A 17,914-nucleotide genomic window follows, 5' to 3' on the forward strand; every position below is an offset into this window, starting at 1 on the left:
CCTTCCAAATTCCTGCCCTGTGTTCTGCAACTCCATCTATAATAAAAGTTTAAAACTTTCCAATCTGGTTTTCATTCCAGCCACAGAAGTGAGATGGTCTTTAAAAGAAAAAGTCAGAAATGACATCCTATATAACTGTGAGAATGGTAAGCTATCTCTCCTTGTCCTCCTTGACCTGTCAGCAGCTATTGACATGGTTGACCAAACCATCCCCCTTTCTGTTTGTTGTCCAGCTGGGTAAAACTGCTCTCACCTTGGTCAAATTTTAACTATCCAATGAAAGGCAGCGAATACCTGGAGTGGCTTCTCTTCCCACTGCTACAACAGTTATCTCTGGCTTCCCCAAATGTCTAACTTTGGCCTCTTCCTATTTCTCATCTTCATACTGTCCCTTGGCAACATCATCCAAAAACACAACACGGGTTCCACAAGAGCACTGATGACACCGAACTCTACTTCACTACCACCTGTCACTGCCCATCCACTCCCTTTGATTGGCCAGCCTGCTCATCCACAATCCAGTACTGAATGAACAGAGATTTCCTAAATAAAGGGAAGACCAGGGCCCTATGTCTGTGGCCCCTGCCACAAACTCCACTAACTTGCCACTGACTGTTTTTCTGCCTGGCCACTCTCTGAGGCTGAACCTGATCTTGCAAACCTGCCACTGAATTTAACTCTGCGAAGAGCTTCTGATCATCCATCCATCCATCACACACAACAGCTTCTTCCATTTCTGTAACAGCATCCATCTCTGACCCTGCCTTGGGTCCTCCACTGCTGAAACTCTCATCCATGCCGTTGTTACTTCTGAACCCAACTATTTGGATGCTCTCCTCGCCAGCCTCCCGTTTTCTACCCTCCTTAAGCTATTGGAACCTGCTGCCAGAATGCTGAACTTGAACTATGTCCTGTTCACCCATTACCTTTGTGTTTGCTGTTGGTTCCTGGTTCTAACATTTTCAAATTCCATTGTTCTATAAACTCAGTCCTGCAATCCACCTAAGTTTCTGCACTCCAATTCCTGCCTCTTTTGCATCCCCAATTTTGATTGTTTCACCATTTGTGGCTGTGCCTTCAACATCCAAGGCCCTAAACTGTGGAATCACCATCTCTTCACACCTCTAGCTCTTTATTTCTCCTTTAAAATGCTCCTTAAAATCTACCTCTTAGAATCCCTACAGTGCAGAAGGAGGCTATTTGGTCCATCCAATCTGCACCGACCCTCTAAAAGAGCACCCTGCCTAGGCCCACTACCCCACCCTAGCTCTGTAACCCCACCCTTCCTTTAGACACTAGCAATTTTGCAAGGCCAATCCACCTAACTTGCATATCTTTGTACTGTGGGAGGAAACCGGAGCACTTGGAGCAAACCCACACTTAGCCAAGATTTTGGTCAACTAATATCCCGTACGTGGCCCATTGTCAAATGCTGTTTCATGATTCTCCTGTTAAGTGTCTTGGGCCATATAAAAAAGGAAGTTGTTTTAATCAATTTTATCATTCGGGCAGATCTCATATTTCAAGTTCACAATATTGGACCGTCTGGTGAGTTGATGGCTTTTGGTGCTAACTTATATTTCAAACAATTTAGCATCAAATGATATTGCAGGTTTATGTGAAACATAGAATCCCTATAGTCCATTTGGCCCATCCGTGCCCTATCCCAATAACCTCTCAACCTAACCTGCACATTTTGGACTGAGGGAGGAAACCGGAGCACCCGGAGGAAACCCATGCAGACACTGTGAGAATGTGCAAAATCCATACAGACAGCCCCCCAAGGTCGGAATTGAACCTGGGGCCCTGGCGCTGTGAGGCAGCAGTGCTGACCACTGTGCCACCGTGCTGCCCCACATTACAAACCCATTACAAATCAACATTACAAAAACCATTAAAAAAATTGTAGGTGCAGTTAACTTATTAGTGGGCCTAGTTGAAAGTCATCTATCCTAAAACCCAAATTTATCTCTAACTGTTGCACTTTCCACTTGCAATAATATTGATTCTATTCAGAAGGCAGATAACAGTTCACTTGATAAATTCACAATGTATTTACTTATCCAAAATTTCATATTTAAAAATATAAATTGAAATTGAGTAGTTGGAAGTAAGATGGGGATTTCCTTTGATCATGCTGATCACACTCTGATCTCTCTTGTGGGGCTTGTGTTGTTTTAGTCTACTAAACTGTAAATGATGAAGATCTCGTATCTGTAATAGCTGAAGTCATGGTTTGCAGGATGGCCCTTGGGGTTTTAATTAAATGTAATGATCCTTTGGCACATTGCCCATGGAAAGTTATAACAATATGGATTTTCCTCAGTGCATTGATGGTTGGGTATTGGTGTGGGGATCTACAGCTTCTGAAGCGAATGCTGCTGTGTCAGGAGGCAGAGGTTTACAGGTGTGAGGGAGGTGAGAACATCCTGCAGAAAAAGCCTCTAAAACATGCACACAGAGGGCGAGGGGACTGAGCAAAGTGAAGGGAGAAACTGGGTGCAAAGTTTTTTCCAAAGCTGTCATCATCACGGAGGAAGGTGTAGGATGTTGGCAGTGAGAGAGCTTGAATATTGCTGCTGTTTGGTATAAGGTCTGGACTCTGAAGATTCAGAGGCTCCACCTGTCAGTGGAGGTGTGTAGTTGCAGGAATGACTTTGTGTCTGTGATGATGATGTCCAAATAGTGCATGGCATAAATGTAATATATTGTGATATAGATGTCGACTTGGAACGGTGGCAAAACACTAAACAGCATTATCATAGTCCTCTAATACATGGGTTGTGTCCTCTCAAACATGAGGTGTGAGGGAGTTTAAACATTTGTAATGCTGGTTAGGAAACTGGTCAGCACTGCTGCCTCACAGCGCCAGGGACACGGGTTTAATTCCGGCCTTGGGTCACTGTCTCTGTGGAGTTTGCACTTTCTCCTGTGTCTGCGTAGGTTTCCTCCGGGTGCTCCAGTTTCCTCCCACGGTCCAAAGATGTGCAGATTAGATGAGATTACAGGGATAGAGTAGGGGAGTGGATCTATGTAGGGTACTCTTTCAGACGGTTGGTGCAGACTCGATGGCCTGAATGGCCTCTCTTCCAGAGATTCTCTGGTGAGTTTGAGTCTATCACAGGAATTGGAGGCAGTAATTTGAGCCCATGAAGTAAAGGCATAGCGAACATCCAGAACTGTTTGAATTGGATTCTAAAATGTTTTGATTTTGATCAGTGCTTCATCCAAAGGGTCTAGGCCAAAGGCCTAAGTGTGTTTTTCTTTGGCTTGTCTTATTTGGGAGAATTCTACAGGTTCCTTTTGAGCCATTTGATGGCATGTCATTCCAACAACAACATTTTTCAGCCTTGGCCCATCTTTACTCGGCTTTCCCCAATTAAACAGGCAACCGAGATTTCTGATTGTGAAAAATTAGTTTTTTTCCCCCTGTTATTGAAGAACTGTTTCAGAAAATACCTTTTGTGGCTTTGTAATATATGGGGCTGAATTCGCCGCCCCGCCACGCCACTTTTCAGCCTCAGCCCGCTGGCGGGATTCTCCGTTACGCTGGCAATGAATTACGTTACAATGGGGTTTCCCATTGTGGGGCAGCCCCACGCCGTCGGGAAACCCCCGGGCCCCGGCAAAACGGAGAATCCCGCCGGCGGAGAATCCCGCCCATGAACTCTGACGATGCAGTTTTGATAGCATTTACAGGGACAACAGCAGTTCCCCTCTTTGAGTTTGGTGTTTTATTTGCCCCTCCAGTAACACATGAGGAGTGATGGTTATGGGGTGCACAGTACCCCAGGCAAGTGCTCTCCCAGCTGGAGATGGATGTGTGGTTCAGTGGGTGGGAGCCAAGGAGAACTAAAAGAAAAATAATTAAAATCACTTGGACAAGAAAAATAGTTAAACACTTTTTTTAAATACAAGAGAAGTGTGCCAACCAAGAGGTGGCTGGATGATGACCCTTTATTAATTGAAATGATTTACGCTTATGTCCACACAGGATGCATGTTTGGATGACACTGATGACCAGGCACCGTCTATTAGTCCTGTGAAGTCTCATGGTTCCACAGGAGATTTGTTGCAAGACCTAGATAACAGCATGGAATTACCTGAGCCAGTATTTAGACGACGGGCCAATACTTTCAGTTACATGCCTTCCAGTGTTGAACAGCCGCAGCTGAAGATGGACGAGATGCCATCCTTTCCCAAGCCAAAACTGATGAGGTATCATTCAGTGAGCACAGACACACCACACAAACAAAAGTAAGATTCGGTATACTTTACAGACAACATCCATATCTTCATCATCTTTTCATTTTTGATTTTGTCTTTTATGAAAGTGACAATTTTTAGCCGAGAGTTATTACTGTTGTGTTTCTTAAGTTACATAATACTTTGTAAAGAATAGACTCTATGATGCATCAACTTAGCAAAACTGTATTGTAAAACAGACCAAACAAAATCTTGAAATCTTCTCAAAGTATTCTATTCCTGTTTCCACCACAAGATGCCTGGGTTCCATTTTGACCCATCAGTGTAGATGGACAGAATGAGCTGTCTAGTTCCTGTTCTTCTAAGGCACTTTTTGAGTGACATGGCAGGCAAAATTATTGTATTTATTCCCTTGTGCCTGATACAAACTTGGATGCATTAAAGCTGGAATGATGTGAGGCATCACGGGGCGGCATGGCGGCACAATGGTTACCACTGCTGCCTCAAAACGGCAGGGACATGGGTGACTGTGTGGAGCTTGCACTTTCTCCCTGTGTCTATGTGGGTTTCGTCCGGGTACTCTGGTTTCCTCCCACAGTCCAAAGATGTGCAGGTTAGGTGGATTGGCCATGCTGATTTGCCCCTTAAAGGTGGGGTTGCAGGAGTAGGGCAGGTAGGGTGGTCTTTCGAAGGGTCGGTGCGGACTCAATGGGCCGAATGGTCTCGTTCTGCACTGTAGGGATTCTATGATACTATGATCAGCACTCAATGAAATAGTAGATTGTGATGTTCACAAATTGAGGTTTGGATTTTTTATTCGCAACCACAGATTTTTGTTATGATCGACTTTCCACGTTAGGAATAACTAAACCAGCCCATGAATTCTGTGCTGTGTGGCATTGATTTTGGTGGCTGCTCCTTCCTATTTATCATGACCTTTCTTTGCCAAGTATTTGCATGAATTAAATCTTTTTTCAGCTGGACATAAAACAAGACAAAACTTTCACACTTAGCCATCAGCTCTAGTTCATTGACAGTGATTTGATTGCCTTACGTTCAACTTCAACAAGATATTCCACAACTTTGACATCCTGCTTGATTGTGAACTGAACTAGGTATCCTCTCCAGCACCAAGATGCCAATCTCTGCATGTACAACATTACTTGCTTCCCCCTCTACCTTCACCTCACTACTGCTGAAACCCTAATCCATGGTTTTGCCATATTTTTGCTTCACAGTGCCAGGGACCTGAGTTCAATTCCCCGTTTGGGTCACTGTCTGTGCGGAGTCTGCATGTTCTCCCAGTGTCTGCATAGGTTTCCTCCGGGTGCTCCGGTTTCCTCTCACAAGTCCCGAACAACGTGCTAGTTAGGTGAATTGGACATTCTGAATTCTCCCTCAGTGTAGCCGAACAGATGCCGGAATGTGGCAACTAGGGAATTTCCACAGTAACTTCATTGCAGTGTTAATGTAAGCCTACTTGTGACATGAATAAATATCATTATTACTCAGGCTGGATTATTACAATGCCTCCTTTGTTGTTATTTCTCATCCATGCTTCCTAGCCTCCAACTTTCTAAAAGGCACTTATCCCTGTGCACAGGCCCAATCATTCTTTACTTTCATCAGTGAACCTACGCTGACTCCCTATTCCTTTGTCCTGTGAATCCCTCCATCCCATCACTAGTTACACATTTTTGAAAAACCTCAACGCTTGTCTCCCTCGCTACTTTTCCTTGTTTCAAAATAATATTTTGCCCAAGGCTTCCAGCATCTCTCTTAAACTTTCCCTTTGGCACAGCATTCCATTACTCTTACCATGTATGTTAATGTCACCCTATAAATGTATATTGATTTTTTTTGTTTTTTAATTTAAAGAACCCAATTCTTTTTTCTCCCATTTAAGGGGCAATTTAGCGTGGCCAATCCACCTACCCTGCACATCTTTTGGGTTGTGGGGGTGAGACCCACACAGACACTGGGAGAATGTGCAAACTCCACACGGATAGTGACCCAGGTCCTCAGTGCTGAGGCAGCAGTGCTAACCACTGCACCACCCTGCTGCCCCTATAAATGTATATTGATGATGGAGAGGGGAGTTATTGTGCAGTTGAATTAGAATGGTTCGGATTGATGGCACAGTTAACTGTATTTAATATGGTGGGTGGAAGGCCATCATGCAGTGCCTAGATAGAACTGACAGTAATTAGAGTCGAAATAGTGATATGAAAAGTGAACTTTTAATGAAATGCTCTACAGTTTAAAAATCTAGCTGCGAGATAGACCAGTGATCAGTTCGCAAAACACTGAGTTACAGAACAGTGTTGGGTTTCTGCCCGCTTCAGATGTTAAGCAAAGGTGAATCTTCTGTTTTATGGGAAGTGAGGGAAACCTCTCCCTGTGGCGGTTTGTAGAGAAATCTGTGGCCAGGGCTCTTGTTTCTTCCGATGATTGAAATGAGAGGATTTGCAACTGAAGAACAGCTTGTTGCAAAAGGATAAAAGAAAATGCTAAAAGCCCCACTAGTTATGGGCCGTTTCCAGTTTTACTACAATTGACCCTTTCAAAGCTACTTTAGCTCTTTTATTTAGCAAAAGGCTCTTGTTTTATCCTTCCCATTCCCCGCTAAGTGAGGGAGGGGGGGCGGGGGCAGCTCTGGGAGGGACCCAGGCTACACAATGGTCTGCCTTGGAAACTTGGTTGACATCATCCCATAACAACTGCAGCAGAAACATGCCTTTAGTCTCCTGTATGGCAAGGGGAGCCAAAGAGAAGATGGAATCTTGGTGGTCAAGTGTACCATTTAGACATCAAATCCAATTGTGCAGACTCAGAGCACTTTATACCATTTAAGTCTGGTACACTGCATCTGTTATGGGATGAGTACAACCAAACTTACAGACCAGACCATTTGTCCAGCCTCCATTGTATCAGCAAGGGGCTCTTGTATCTCTTGGCAAACTATATTCACGAATGTTCCTCAATAACCACTTTTGTCTACTTGAATGCTTATTTTGAGAACATTTCTGGACCATCAAAGATTCTACACCGCCTACATTACAAAATTGTTAAACATTTGAAAGAAAATGCAATGTTTTATTTTCTGATTCTGGCCACTTGTCTTTGTCTCTTCTGTTTGCTGGACACGCAGCCTGGATATATCAAACACTCGCGGCAAATCGCCACAGTCCAGGTTGCACAGGTCTGTAGATCATCTGCGGTCTTCGACCTCCACTCCAAATTTTTTTAAGTATTTGAAGACTAGCTCCAGTGGAAGGGATGGTGGGCTGATATTGAAAAAAAGGTGAGACAATTTGTTTCCTGATATGGAAGCATGAATGAGCAATGCTTTGCCTGCTGTGTCAGTGTGATGGTGTGGTCTGGTGTGCCACCTACTTACTGCAGGAGCAAAATAATTAGTTGACACACATGCATAGGTGTGCCTGAGCATGGACGGCACTAACCGAGTAAACATTAGGTACCCATTTATGGCTCTGGCAGTGAGATTATTGAATAAAGACAGGAGGCTGGGTTCTCCGCTGTCGGGATTCTCCATTTTGCCGGCAGCCCAGGGATTTCCCGACGGCATGGGGCTGCCCACAATGAGAAACCCCATTGGCCGGCTGGCGAGTCGGAGAAACCCTGGGGGCACGCCGCACCAGTAATCTGGTGCGATGGGATAGAGATTACCGCCCCGAATGTTTAATTTTTAATTATATAAGCATAGAGCGCAAAGTCCCATACGGAATGTTGCGTCTCTTATTCTTGGGTCACTGCAAACAGAGTTTCTCTGTGACCCGATCAGTTTTCCCAATAGTTTGTTTTGTCCACCTTCAACCCTTTTCTGTTTGTTTGATTCCAGTTGTGAAATTTGCACACAGGGTCACTGGCTAAACCTGCACAGGTGAGGAGGTGCCTTGTCTGTCGCCAGTGCATTTTAGCCAGTTGTGGACTTGCCTTAACTTTCCTGTCAAGGTTAGCAGCTAGTGAGGTAGCAGCATAAACAGGAGAATTTAGGTCCCTCTCCCTGAAGCACAAAAGATACTGGGCGGGATTCTCCGAACCTCTGCGCAGAAATCGCGATCGACGCGGAGGCGGAGTGTGGGTGTTTACACCAAAATCCAGTCTGACGCCGCTCCTGCAATTCTCTGGTCTGCCGCGAATCGCGCGGTCTATGCAGCGAGGGTAGGGGGACATTGACCGAGGCGATTCTCCCAGGAAAACTGGCCGGGTTCCGACGGCGCGGCTCTAACCACATTGTGCCTGTCGGGAACGGCCAGTGTCGGCTGCGGACTCAGTCCACGGCCACCCTGGTGGGGGCGGGGGGATCCTTCACCGGGGGGGCCCTCACAGACAGCCAGGCAAGCGATCGGGCAGCACCGATCCTCGGCCGCGTGTGATCTCGGGGAGACCTACGTCGTTCATCGTGGTCCGTGGTGTGAGTCCGCCATGTCGCACGGGGCGGCCGCCACAGGCCGCCGCCGTGCGCATGCGTGGACTCCAGACCAGAAGTGCAGGGCCCCGTATCCGCAGCCAGAGCTGTGAGGAGCACTTCGGGACCCTGCACTTCGGGTACAGATAGAAGAATCACACTGGAATTTCTGAAGGAAAGTCCAGCGTGAATTGCCCACGTTTTGACGCTGGCGTGAGGACATAGCCCCATTATTGGAGAATCCCTCCCACTGTTTATATGAAAACACGATAGGAAACTCTGCCCGATTCAGTATTTTCTCCAGCTAACCAATACTCCTTGTTGTCTCATCATAACGTTACTGAGACTGGTAGCTAGGCAGAGTGAGAATTGAGTCTGTGTCTGCTTTCATCCTAACTGTTACTGTCCCTTTGTACCATATGTTGAAATCCTGTATTTTGAAATAATGAGATAGTATAATTTTATAAATGTTTGTTTTCAGTAGTATGTTTTACTTAACAGTCCAGCACTCTTGATCATCAATGGCCCAGAAGCTGAGTGGATGAAACTTGTTTCAATTTTAAAATAACTTAGTTTTCTAATGGAATAAAGCATGATCCACATGTTCCAACTCGTTGAGAGATGTTTCTTTATTTCAGCTTTCTGAGGCAGCTGATTACAAAATGTGAATTCTAGTAGATCCTGTAGTAATTGAGATTTCAGGAGCAATCGAATGAAATATTATTGCCAGTGATAAAGAAATAAGCAGGGGCTAAAACTAACACTGTCAACCATCTGGAGAAAAGTGATTGGTAATTTTTGCAGTTGTTGGAATTGTTGAACAATCAAGGAATATTGCATATCTGATAATGGAATTCATTCCTCTTAATTCTCATTATGTACCACCGCAATTTTAAAAAAAAATTGCTTTCCTTAATGAGTTGGATGACGCATGCAGCTGCTCGTTTTGGAAGATTAGATCGTTAAAGCAGCCGACCTGCTCTGTGGAGAAATATTCTCCACCCTCTCCATTTATGACAAGACAGTTCAGTTCTTAAGGTTTAGTTTATGGAAACTTTTTAATCTCCCCTATTTAAGTACTCATGAATAGCTTCTTGACTTGTCCCAACTCGTTCTTGTCAGGATTTGCAACACCACTCTGAGAGAAAGTCAGTGCTGTGCTTTTTTGACTCCGTATTTCTCTGTCTGCACGTTCCTGATTGTCAGTGATCTTTACTTGCATGAACCTGAACTCTAGCGTGTGCTGCAAGACATCCCTTGCAAAAAAAGGTAATTAGCTTTGTATTGTACAAGGCTTTGGGAAATTGCAAACTTTCTAAATTCCTTGATGATAGTTATTTTGTATAAATTGTTTTTGATATCTCACAAAAATATAACGCAAAACTTTAGAAGTTTCTCAAGCTGAAAGTATCTGGTCTTCAATATGCAGCTGGACCCTGAAGATTCATGGGCTTGGGGTGGTCCCGCTGTAATGGATGCACCCGCTTGGGATCTCTACTGCTGGCCCCACCTATGTTTACAAGAATAGGAGGAAATCCCCTAATGATAACACCAACGATAGGATTCACAACATCTGGAAGTGGGTGGGCCTGAGGTTCCTGGGTTCTCTCTTTCCATCCTGCCAATAGGTTGAGGGTGACCTGGGGTCACTCACTGTAAAAAGGGAAACATTGAAGTCTTTCTTAAAATATTTCATTCCCTTCCGGGTCCCAATTCCTCGCTGCAAGACAGCTGTATCTTATCACAACCTGTGGCCAGCAAGGTCGACCTGGGGCGTAATTTAATGGCCTTGTCGCTCCCGACCAAGTTGAATCTCGAGGGACGCCTTTCGAGAGATTCACGATGCTCGAAACTACCGTGATTTAACGTAGCTCGCGAGACATCGCGATCTGGATCTCACCCTCACTGGGACCATTAGGCTAATTTTAATATGTAGGCGCCAGATTCTCCCAGGGCCTGGGAACTAACGTCCTCGCCTGGGAGAACTCGAATGGCGCCGTTTAGCACTGGTTTCCACAAACGTGGACCAGACGTAACGGCACCTGGGGGGGTGGGACTCTGGGCAGGATGGTACCCTCGCACTCCTGCTGACAGCCAGGTACCTTAACCGCCCCCCCCCACACACACACACCACCCCAACTTGTATCTTATGGGGTCCTCGAGCCCCCTCCCCATACCCCACCTCTTAAGGGCTGAGCACCCCGGACCAAATCTTTGGCATTGGCAACCTGGCATCCAGACACCACGAGCCTGGCACGTAGGCAGTGCCACCGGGCACCCTGGCAGTGCCACCAGTGCCCATGTGACTTATCACGTGCTCGCTAGTGCAGGAAATGATGTAAGTGTGGCATTGGCAGGGCATTCCTTGCTGAGGCCAAAAACATGGCAAAGTGCTGTCAAATAGAAGTGTCATTCTCAACGCTTCAGGTGTCGAGAAAGACCCCATGAAACCCGCCAGAAGCAGACTCAGTTTCTGTCCTATTAAATCGCGCCCCTCATCTCACCCGGTGCATCTGGACTGATCCCAACCAGGATTTGAAAACAACCAATGCAGCGAGTCCACAAAGGCCACGCGGACAGATTAACTCCGTATTTGATGAGTTGGCCATGTATTTTGGAGCCCCCTGATGCTTGGCAATGAAGAACAATCCATAATTCTTGCATATTGTGCACCCCCGCCTCCCCACCCCCATCCTTCCCCATAACCTAAAATCCTGGCGTTTGCCAGGATTCTGTCTGGCATCTAGTTCCTACACCAGTCAAAACTGATGGCTTGCAAGTGTGTGACAGTCGTCAATATTTGTAATTTATTCCTTGTGAGGAATGCTTGGCTTCTGTTCAGCTACTCCCATTTGATATCAAAAGACCACTAAATGCACTGGAGTACCAGGTGCCCAGAGGTTGACAACATTTAGGCACCAAGTGATGAGAGATATTTTTGCTTCAGATGGGAAATCTGTGGGGGTGGAGAACTTCATTGGGATTCTGAAAAGTCTGTGGGTTTTAGCTCTTGCTATCCATACTGAGGGACTCTCTTTTGGTTTTGGACCAACTGAATTTCAATAACCCATTTGTTTCCCGCAGAATTGATTGTATTCTGGGATTTTTAAGCAAGCGAAAATTGATGACCAGTTATCGTCGGGCTTCAATTATATCGCCAGTAAATTTTTCTTTTATTTTGCTAAGGGATGTCTTTACGAATCTTCCAATGCCAAATCCTTTTGTAAACTGCATGATCTGAACTCCAGTAAGCTGTTTTCTAGTAAACCTTTTTGTTTTCAAAACTGCTATCAGTGCTTCTCAGCTTAGCGGCCTGCGAGCAAGGCTTCCAGCTTCAACCTCTACTCCAAACTTTCTAAAATTTCTGGTTCCTGTAGCTCTCAACCACAGCACCAAAAGGTAGGAATCATGTGTTGATAGCTTTCTTCACTTTTTGCGGAGTAATTTTAACCCAGTAAACTGCAGCTTGTACTTTTTATACTTATTCTGTTAATGTGCTATCTTGTGGGGATTCGAATTAACAATTTGTTTTACTCATTCGTGGAATGTGGGCAGGGCTGAGGAGGCTGGCATCATTCATTGAGAAAGGGGTGATGAGCTGAACTGCTGCGGTTTTGGACAACTGGTTGCAGTTGGTGTGGGTTGGTCACCACTGTGAGAAGTCACTACGGTTTTCCCACAGCAGGTTTGGTTCCCTAAAGAAAATTTGTGAACCAGTTAGAATTTTACAACAATCCAACAGATTTGTGGTGATATGCATCACTGTAAATACACAAGGGGTTAATGTAAATACACTACGACTAAGTAAGCACCAGAGACGTCATGACATGCAGACATACAGCTAATGAACACAGAGAATAGGACACAACCAGTGGGCAGTCAAGACACCCAGAGGTGACACTACCACAAGGGGGCATTACACAACCCATATATAAGGACAGGGCACACATGCTCTGTCTCTTTCCACAGGTGACACTTAGTGAGTAGGACAGGGGCAGATCAGAAGCATCACACCCACCACATGGCTTAGAGCAGACTGGTTAGTTAGACTGAGTTACTATAGCAAGATTAGCAGGAGAGTCGAACTCATAGAGAACTGTGCTAATGGTTCAATAAATCACATTGAACTTACTTCAAAATCGAGAGTATCTTTTGGTTAAAGCTGCATCAAGTTGCAGCCTGTGTTATCCCAGAGTACATAACACAACAAGATTAATGATAATTTTTACTGATAGCTTTTTATTTCCATTATTTTTATGAAAATGTGGATGCTGAACTCATTTTCTTTAGGCTTTTAGTCCGGGCTTCTGGATTCATAGTCCTGTAATTTAACCAATGATTCTGTCCCTGTTCAACGGCTGTGTCTTCCACAAACTCTGATCAACATCAAATTGTTCAAATTTCCTCGAGAGAATCATTCAACAGCAGTGTTCTGAGGGGGTATCCTGCGGCCTGGATTCTCCGATTCCCAGCTGCGTGTTCCTCGGCACTGTGCCATTTGCTGGCTGAGAGATTCTCTACTCCCACCGCTTATCAATGGGATTTCCCATAAATCCATTCTACATTACCAGCAAACCTGCTAGCGGGGATATGCTGCCGGCGTGAACCAGGGAATCCCGACGAATGGAGAATTCCGACCCCTGCTCCTGACTCTTTAAAATGATTTCGGTAAAAGGTAAAATCCTCATATTTCATCCTTCCATCCCAAAGCGCCACAGGCTGGAACCATTTTGTTTTAACTTCTTCAACATAGAATTGAACAGACTCCCCAAGGTGGATTTTCACCCTGGGGTTCCCAGATCATTTCTGGGTCGTGACCCTGAATTATGTCTGCGTCACTCCTGCAGTGCTCTTTTTATGTTCAAAGCCCTTAATTGGGCCTGAGATATTGGTTGCTACTTGGAGGTAGGAACTGCCTCTAGAGGGAAAATTCCATCGGCAGGCGGCACCCATGATGGACCTGCCATTTCCTTGAAGAATGGAGCAGGGAGAAGAGTAGAGGACCAGAGGCCTCACTGTCCAAACAAGTGGCAAAATGGTCCGTCATATTATCGGGAAACAGCTTATCTCAAGCGATGGCAATTTTATTCCTCCTCTTGAATACCTCAGTTAGCATTTTTCTTTTTAAAAAAGAAAAATCAAAACTTTAAATGAGCAGCAACAATAGATAGCGGTTCTTCACTCCTCTTACCAGCTGTGTACCAAAGTGTGCTGGAACATTTGCTGTTCCCCTTTTTAGCTTTGACAACTTCCTTCTGACCCTCTTCAGTGTATAAACAAGCTCTTTGAGGAGTTTGCCAGGCGGAGAATTGGAGATGGCAGGTTGTTGATCCCCGCTTTCGTTTTGACTGGAAGAATTCCCCGTGACTGAATTGAAAGTCAAATAGGTCAAGGATCGAGACATTTAAAATAATGCTGAAAAAAGAGACACATCGGATTTCAGCATTACTCAAGTTCTGTACTACCAAATTTAAAAGTCTGGTTCCATTGTGAATGATTAACATTGGAGACAGGGCTGGTTTAGCTCAGTGAGCTAGACAGCTGGTTTGTGATGCAGAACAAGGCCAGCAGCGCGTGTTCAATTCCCGTACCAGCTGCGAATTCTGAATTCTCCCTCAGTGTACCTGAACAGGCGCCGGAATGTGGCGACTAGGGGCTTTTCACAGTAACTTCATTGCAGTGTTAATGTGAGCCTACTTGTGACAATAAAAATATTCTTATTATTATATTATTATTAAATTCAAAGTGAGATTGATTGTAAAGCAACAAATTACTTCACTATTGGAGGGCTCCATTCAAGAATAGCATGTAAGTTCAACAGTTGGACAAACAAAAAGAGTAGCAACAAACATTTTATAACTGAAAGGACAGCACAAGCAGTCATAATGGGCTGCAGCTGGGAAGTAAATGAGCAACAAAATGAGTGGATTTAAATTTCAAGAGACCATGTAGGTGCTTCAGCCAGCGAAGGGATCCACCAAGGCAAGCCAGGATTTAACGAGAGGTCCAGAGTAAGCAAACATCAAGAGAACATCAGTGAACATTAAAATCAAAAAGCAACACTGGAGACAATTAAGAAAATCTAAAAACACAAACCAATGAAAGGAAACTAAAAGGGCAGCATTTGACAGATCAGGGGCGAGATTCTCCGAACCCCTGCCGGGTCGGAGAAGCGCCAGGGGCTGGCGTGAATCCCACTCCCGCCGGTTGGCGAAGTCTCTGGCACCGGATATTCGGCGGGGGCGGGAATCGCGCCGCGCCGGTTGGCGGGCCCCCCTGCGCGCTTCTCCGGTCCAGATGGGCCGAAGTCCCGCCGCTAAAATGCCTGTCCCGCCGGCGTAGATTAAACCACCTACCTTACCGGCGGGACAAGGCGCCGCAGGCGGGCTCCGGGGTCCTGGGGGGGGGGGCACGGGGTGATCTGGCCCCGGGGGGTGCCCCTACGGTGGCCTGGCTCGCGATCGGGGCCCACTGATCCGCGGGCGGGCCTGTGCCGTGGGGGAACTCTTTCCCTTCCGCCTCCGCCACGGTCTCCACCAAGGCGGAGACAGAAGAGACTCCCTCCACTGCGCATGCGCGGGAAACAGTCAGCGGCCGCTGACGCTCCCGCGCATGCGCCGCCCGGAGATGTCATTTCTGCGCCAACTGGCGGGGCACCAAAGGCCTTTTCCGCCAGCTGGCGGGGCGGAAATTCGTCCGGTGCTGACCTAGCCCTTTAAGGTTGGGGCTCGGCCCCCAAAGATGCGAAGCATTCCGCACCTTTGGGGCGGCGCGATGCCTGACTGATTTTCGCCGTTTTGGGCGCCAGTCGGCGGACATCGTGCCGTTTCCGGAGAATTTCTCCCCTGGTCTATGAAGTACTGCACAATGTTCAGTAACCAGAAAGCCAGCTAGATAAAAAGGATGACAAGATGATAAAAGTGTCAACTGATCCATCAACCCGAAGAAAGGATCATGGTATTAGCAAGCAAAGTACAGGAAGTTTGAGATAGAGGAAAATGACAAGGAGTTTTTAAGCCAATGGCATATTATTAGATTAAGTGGTCAATTGAAGGGCAGTGACAACAAAATAATTAAAATTGCCGGGAATCCAGATGTATCAAAATCAAGGAACCATGTTTGTAATTTTGAAAGAGTAAAATTCAAAGGAAGAATCTAAACAAATGGCTTGGTGGAGCATGATCATTAATATTTCAATCCAAGAAAAATGAAATGCCTCAACGAGTGATGTTGGAGAGTTGCTTGGGAATCTGGTGTCACATATATAAATTATATGACCTGCCCGGCGGAGTTGGTTTTGAGTGATTAGCACCTCGATGATGGATATGTTGGCTTGGGAAGGAATGTCGCTCTTGGACCATCTTTCTTACTACTGGATTTGGAGGAATGAAATGAAAATCGCTTATTGTCACAAGTAGGCTTCAAATTAAGTTACTGTGAAAAGCCCCTCGTCACCACATTCCGGCGTCTGTTCAGGGAGGCTGGTATGGGAATTGAACCCGTGCTGTTGGCCTGCCTTGGTCTGCTTTAAAAGCCAGCTATTTAGTCCTGTGCTTGATCTTGTGAAGGCACCACTAGTGATATTTCTGCAGTGCATTGAGATGTCTGCTATAGATTGACCAAATCTCTGGATGATATAGCAGCATGGGGATCACTGTTGCCTGGCACACCATGGCTTTAGTTTCAGATTCGAGATCATGGTCCTCGATACACTTTATCTCAGTTGGCTGTAAGCTGAGCTTGAGCATTGAAAGCAATGGTGAATTCCGTTGTCATGTCGCCTTCGTCGAGAGGATGTTCCCAACGTATGCAAAGTGGCCCATGTTTTCCAGGACCTTGCTCTTGTCTTAATCGATTGTGGGTGGCGTTGGCGAATAGAACATCATGCAGCAACGCATTAAAATGAGAATGACAGTTCAAATCCGTCACGTCGTTTGCGAATTGGAATTCAGTTTTTTAAAATCTGAAAAGAAAGGTTTTTGTCTAGAAGTGACAATGAACCCATAAGATTATACCGAACAAGTCTGTTAATATCCTTTTGGGTGTCTTCTGTCCTTACCTGATCTGGCCCACATCAGTCTTTGGCCTTGTATTAATGTGGTTAACTTTTAATTGTCTAATTAAATGCCTTAGCAAGCCACTGGGTGAGGTACTAAATTCCAGCCTTGCCAACCACACCCATGTCTTGAGCACGATTTGGCAAAGAAAGGTTCATGTTCTCCCCAGTACTGATCCCAACTTCATTTAGTACATGACGTTGCTTTGGATTCACAAACACTGCAAGCTTAAAAATGGTTTATATTACAAATCCAACCTAAGTTTGTGCCAAACAACTTCACGGGCAACATTTTTCTGTTGGTTACTGAAATGGTATTTGAAACTATGACCTGACTTATAACCAACACTAAATGATGGAAATACACCAGATGGCTGTGGTCACCATTTCCTTTTTCCTTGTGAGCGATTTTGTTCAGTAGTTCTCACTCTCTTGTATGAATTTTGCAGGAGGGTTATATGCAGTGTTGTCAGTTCCTACTCTCCTTGTCTGCTTCCTGGAAATACACAAGGCAGATTCACCACTCGTTCATACTTAGAGGTGTTGATATAGATAAAAAGTAGCGCAGACAATCTGAGTCTGATTTTCAAAAAAACTACATTTACAGTGAAACAATTCAGGAGGCAAAAACAAGCATCCATTTGAGTACAATTGTAGAAAAGCCTGTCAATCACACAGCTGCCAGTGGAATAACCCTTTGAAGTTGCTAAAATTCTCTTTCCTTGTGATGAAGTAGGGGTTTGATTTTCTTTTTCGCCCACCCACCCGTGCTTGGCCTCCTTTTTAAAAAAAAATATTTTTTTATTCTACACTTTCACATTTTCCTTCAAATATTTAGACCGCACCCACAAACAGTAAATGGTAACAAATACAAAATCAATCCCCTTAACAATATCAATGATCACCCTGCCCCCGACAATGTCGGAAGCGACAATTTCTTTGTTCCTAAAGCGGGACAAGGACCCACTGCAATGTGGATAGTACAGTCCGATCTCGCTCCTCAGTGTGGATGCTAAGTTGCTGGCAAAAGTGCTGGACACAAGGATCGAGGACTGTGTCCCGGGGGTAATCCACGAGGACCAGACTGGATTTGTAAAGGGCAGGCAACTAAACACCAATGTGCGGAGGCTCTTAAACGTGATAATGATGCCATCGGAGGAGGGAGAGGCGGAGATAGTGGTAGCTATGGACGCGGAGAAGGCCTTTGACCGAGTAGAGTG

General features: G+C 45.3%; 1 protein-coding gene across 7 annotated transcripts in view; it reads left to right on the forward strand.

Annotated features, from left to right (window-relative positions):
• tbc1d1 (TBC1 (tre-2/USP6, BUB2, cdc16) domain family, member 1) overlaps positions 1 to 17,914 on the forward strand; it is a 393,938-nt gene that overhangs the window by 218,079 nt on the left and 157,945 nt on the right. For 4 of the 7 annotated variants that reach the window (XM_072496556.1, XM_072496559.1, XM_072496562.1 and 1 more), the window contains exons 10-12: positions 3,995 to 4,257; positions 7,358 to 7,510; positions 11,933 to 12,037. In XM_072496556.1, coding sequence (XP_072352657.1) covers positions 3,995 to 4,257; positions 7,358 to 7,510; positions 11,933 to 12,037 — 521 coding nt within the window. The remainder of the gene's footprint in view (positions 1 to 3,994; positions 4,258 to 7,357; positions 7,511 to 11,932; positions 12,038 to 17,914) is intronic. The other 3 variants (XM_072496557.1, XM_072496560.1, XM_072496561.1) reach the window with 3 other exon arrangements.

Source organism: Scyliorhinus torazame, chromosome 3, assembly GCF_047496885.1.
Source record: "Scyliorhinus torazame isolate Kashiwa2021f chromosome 3, sScyTor2.1, whole genome shotgun sequence".
Lineage (NCBI taxonomy): Eukaryota > Metazoa > Chordata > Chondrichthyes > Carcharhiniformes > Scyliorhinidae > Scyliorhinus > Scyliorhinus torazame.